Below are 5,246 nucleotides of genomic sequence, written 5' to 3'. Positions count from 1 at the left end.
GACTCCATAGTGAGACACACAGATGTCCACCTCACTAGGCTGGATAAGGAGGTCACAGTCAGCTGCCTGTCTGGTGACAGGATCTGCTAAGGTATTGCATGCACCCAAGTCTCTCAACAACAAGCATTGTTATGACTCTGTCATAGCCCATGTTGGAGTGAATTACTTGAGACATACATCACTGGACTGTGTGAAAAGAGACATGATGGAGCTTTCAAACTGTGTGTCTCAGGCAGGTATGTCCCTAGCCATAAGCAACATTCTTCCCTCACCCAGGATGATGCCACAATACAAACAAAAAATGATTGATTTCAACAATTGGCTTAGCTTCTGGTGTCAATCCAGGGGATCCAGTATCTGACAGCCGGGGTGATATGATTGATAGATCATGCTGCTTTGCCAGAGATGGTCTTCAGCTGTCACCTCTAGGCTTTAGGTTGCTGCCAAAGATACTTGCCACCCCCATAGTGCCATTTTTAGGCATTGTCTTAAGAACAAAGTTCTTGATGTAAAAATATCCTCCAGAAACAAGCTCAAGGTTGTGCTGCTTAACGCTACGAAACTAATTCAAAAATTGCATTCACTTGAAGCACTTCTCACCCTGGAAGATACTGATGTTTGTGTAGTCACAGAGACATGGTTCAAGGCCTCAGAGAGCACCCCAGCCATGCAGGGCTACAATGCCTTCCACACATTCAGACCACAAAACAAATGTGAAAAAAACAAAGGTGGAGGAAAACCCATCTTCACTAAAGACACATACACCTCTGGACTGGTTAAACAGTACGACCCCATAGAGTTACTCCAAGTCCAACTAACTGTAGGAAAGACCCCTCTCCACGTCATTGTTAATTATAGGTCCCCCACCATGAACTACGAAAACCACACAGCCTACCTAGACCTGCTTGAATCACTCTCAGTATAGTCAAATACCCTGGTCATTGGTGACTTTAAATATCCTTCCACTGATTGCATAACATATATGAGCACAAATGCTCTCATCCAAAGGTTCCTGGACTTTGTTAACACAAATGCGCTGGAGCAGATAGTCAGCACCTCCAAAAGGGGCTCCAACATTCTTGACATACTGCTCACCAACATGGGGGACTGCTGCACTGCCCCATGTGTGGGGCCCTCCCTGGTAAAGTCCAATGATAAAGCAGTGTTCTGCAAAGTAATGCTCAAACCTGATCTACCCACAGGAGCAAGAAGGTTAAAACATTTTTCCAAAGCATACTATAGGTTACTGAGTGATGGCAGTAATAGTTTCAGACCCTCTGCCAACACTCACAGCAATGACCCCTATACTGAGGTGTATGCAAATGTCATGTATAAACACCTACATAAATGTATAAACTCAGCTGTACCAAAACAGATCAAATCAAGATATTCACAAAAGAATAAGCCACACTGGTGGACATCCAGCATAAATAGGTTATACAATAAGAGAAAGAAACTGCTGTCAAAAAACAAGAGGGAACAGTCCTACCAAAGGAAGAACTCCCTCCAAAGCATAAACAAGTAGATTAGGAATCTTGTAAAGGCTTCTAAAGCTAATTATGAAACTAAATTAGTATCCCTAGCTAAGGTAAATCACAAAGCATTCTTTAATTACATCCAAAATCTAAAAGGAAAGGCCCAGATTTGTACTGAACTAGCTGTGGACAGTACCACTTATATTGAACCTGAGGACATTGCCAACCTGCTAGCGGACAGGTTTGCAAAAACCTCACCCCCCTGTCCCAACCAATCAGACCTCATAACATACCTGTCACCAGCCTTCTGCCTAGTATCTCCAGAGAGCAGGTCATAGCTGCACCCTACAAAAACATAGCCTCTATGTTTCCAGATGACATCCCAGGCTGCTTATTAAATGGTCTAAAACAGGAGTTAGTGGAAACGCTGAGCACACTGTTCAATCTCAGTCTAAGCACTGGCTTTGCCCCAGCTGAGTGGAAAAGAGAAATCATAATCCCCCTGCACAAAGGGGGTCCCTCAACTAGCTCCAGGAACTATAGACCCATAAGCCTAATCAGTCTTCTCTGCAAGGCCATGGAGATAATCATAATGGATCCCATCAACAAGGATATAGGTGACCTTCAAACTCGTGACCTGACCCAGTTTAGCTTTGTTAAGGACAGAGCTTGCCTGCGAAACCTGGTGGACTTCTTCGAGAATATCACCAAGGACCTGGAGGAAGGCAAAATAGTTCACAGTGTCTATCTCAATCTAGCCAAGGCCTTTGAACCAATCCCTCACTCAGGCATCACTGAGAAATTCACCCAGATGGGGATTAACCCTTACATGACTAGATGGGTTACCAACTGGCTCACAAACAGAACACATATGGTCAAAATTGGGGATGCCAACTGTACTAGCTGACCTGTTACCAGTTGTGTTCCACAGGAATCTGTGCTAGGCCCCCTACTGTTTGGTATCTATTTTTCAGAAGTGCAGAAGAAAATAGATGGCCTATGGCTTAGCAGGTCTGCTGATGACTGCAAACTGGGTGCAATCATCGAATTCCCCAAAGATGTCAACCTACTACAAAATGGGCTTACACAGACAAATGATTGGTATCAAAGCCATGGACTTAAACTAAATGCAAAAACAAATGCATTATCATCCCCTTCAGCAAAGAAGAAACCCTTGCTAATTACGACATTAACAATATCTCCCTAAGTTCAAATGCAGTGGTGAGAGATTTAGGAACACAAGTTGATATCAGCCTTAGTTTTGATAATCACGTATCCACAGTAGTAAGGGAGGCCTTCTATGTTTCACACCTCATAAGCAAGGGTATAGCATCCAAACCTAAGGAGGTTATAACTCCCCTGTACCCAGCTGTCATCAGATCAATAAAAAAGTACAATGCTCCTTCCTGTATTTACCTCACCAGATATTCACAGGAACTGGAGAGTCCCCAGATATTTTTCACCAAGAAAATTCAGAGCCTACAACACATGACTTACACGGACAGACTGAAGACCCTATTCCTTTACTGAGTATTGTATAGACTGCTTAGAGGTGACTTGTGCCTGGCCTACAAGGCAGTCTCAGACCCTGCCTTAATGAAGCTGCTACACATCTGCAAATGCAATGGGGCAAGATTCACTAGCTCTAGAGATCTTAACCTAACCTGTGATATTAACAAGACATGCTGGAGAGACAGATATGTCTCCCAGAGGTTGCCACTCCTCTGGAAAAAACTCTCAATTCATATAAAACAGAGCTCCACGATGACCCTATTTAAGCCTAACCTAGACAATTGGATGGAGACAGTAAATTTACACTGAGAGTTTCGCTTTAGATGGGCAGCCGGTGCTGATCTTAAATTCTTAAATTTGCATGCAAACATAGACTATATAGATCTTGTCCCATAAGGGAACACGAGTCTAACATGGCTAGGCTTGTACAGGCCTTAGGACCAATAGCCTAGTAACCTCCTATTTTCCTATGATCCTATGATAAAAAATGGTAAATAAAAATGCTGGTATAAAATATGACTGAATGAGGACTTTGCCTTGTCTCTTGTCCTTTTTGGTAAATAAGTACATATTTCAGAGTCTGATTGCTGATGTGTAAAGCATGCCCTATATTAAGTGATTACTTTTCATATGTAGTTAATTTTTAACCAGAAAATATATTTTTGCACACAATATGCATGTTTTTTAATTCTATATGTTTATTATTTTCAGATATTGTGAGCTTACTGGATTACATGCTGTTATTCATTTAGACACTATTAGAAATGGACATCTATGACATCCTGAAGGCACTTATATTTTTAACTCTAGCCATTACTGGAATAACAGGAAATGGCTTTATTATACTAAGCTTCTGTGAAACTGTCTGCCAGAAACAACATAAGAAACTGAAGACTACTGATATAATCATTGTGCAGCTAGCAACTTCAAATTTCATCATGGTACTTTCAAGAGGGGTTCCAGACTGTTTGTTTGCATTTGGCATCAAAAATCTCTTTAATGACACCGGCTGTAAATTTATTGCATTTATTTCCAGAGTAGCCAGGTCCATGTCTATGTGTTTAACAAGCCTGCTTAGTTGTTTTCAGTTTGTCACTCTTGCCTCATCAAATGCTAAATGGGCATATATAAAAAACAAAATTCAAACATTTCTTTTAACTATAGTTATTTCCCTGTTGTTTGCAAATACACTGGCATATGTAACTGGAACTATTTTCTCTGTATCTGGAAGCAACTCCACTGATCTCAGATACTCATATAATTTTGGATACTGTCTTGTAACATTTCCTAGCAAAGAATCATTCCAAGCTAAAGGTTTTTTAACTTTTGCACAAGATTGTTTTGTTGTTGTTCTTATGGCTATGACTAGTGGTAGCATGCTATTCATTCTTTATTGGCATGGGAAACAGGTAAAAGGGATTAGAACTTCAGACCAGAGTCAAGAAGTAACAGCAGAGAACAGAGCAGCCAAAGCTGTTGCCATTCTTGTGAGTTTATACATCTTTTTCTTCGGGGTAGATAGCACGATTATGCTTTACCAAGTAACGTTTTTCCGAATTCATATCATTGTGTCAGATATTCGAACATTCTTCTCAGTATGTTATACTTCAGTCTTTCCATTCCTGATAATTAAGCAACGGAAATCTAGGAAAATCGAACCAAATATGTAGGTAGCATTCTGATTTGGTACTCATGGACTCTGAATGCACTCTGCCATTTAGAAACTGTAACTATTCAGACTACTTGAACTCTTTTTATAAAAACACATTTTTTTGTTTCATACATTAAAAGGTCAGATATCTGCATTATAAATAAACAGAATATAATAAAAGTGAATAAATAAAGTTTGTTTACTCATATATGCATAGCATTCAGCGACCAGTGCAATACTTAATTAATGCATGGCTTGTTGATGGTACTCTGAAACATACTCAAGTACAATAAGCAAGGCTTGGCGCCAGATGAGAACTGAACAAAATTATTCTTCATGTACAGAGGACACTGGAATGAGGAGTATTGTCTGTCATCGTTAGAAGTATAGTACACTACAGAGTGTACTCAAGCTACTTAATAAATAGCTAAACCTCTAAGTACACATCATAAACAAGCTATTTAATAAATAGCTAAACCTCTAAGTACACATCATAAACAAGCTATTTAATAAATAGCTAAACCTCTAAGTACACATCATAAACATGCCTCTAAGTACACATCATAAACAAGCTATTTAATAAATAGCAAAACCTCCAAGTACACATC

At 39.9% G+C, this 5,246-nt stretch overlaps 1 protein-coding gene across 1 annotated transcript; it reads left to right on the top strand.

Moving 5' to 3' along the window:
* The first annotated feature begins 3,751 nt into the window (after positions 1 to 3,751).
* Positions 3,752 to 4,657, top strand: LOC122803133 (olfactory receptor class A-like protein 1). Its single transcript, XM_044072755.1, has one exon. The coding sequence runs from the start codon at positions 3,752 to 3,754 to the stop codon at positions 4,655 to 4,657; it is 906 nt and encodes a 301-aa protein (XP_043928690.1).
* Positions 4,658 to 5,246: the final 589 nt, after the last annotated feature.

The sequence above is a fragment of the Protopterus annectens genome, chromosome 5.part1 (assembly GCF_019279795.1).
Source record: "Protopterus annectens isolate FY-2018-M chromosome 5.part1, PAN1.0, whole genome shotgun sequence".
Classification (NCBI taxonomy): domain Eukaryota; kingdom Metazoa; phylum Chordata; order Ceratodontiformes; family Protopteridae; genus Protopterus; species Protopterus annectens.
The sequence above is the reverse complement of the archived record's forward strand: the minus strand, read 5'-3'. Positions and strand labels throughout refer to the sequence as shown.

Bases quoted from the DNA above. Each gene is read 5' to 3' on its own strand.
- LOC122803133 (XM_044072755.1), top strand. From the start codon at position 3,752: ATGGACATCTATGACATCCTGAAGGCACTTATATTTTTAACTCTAGCC.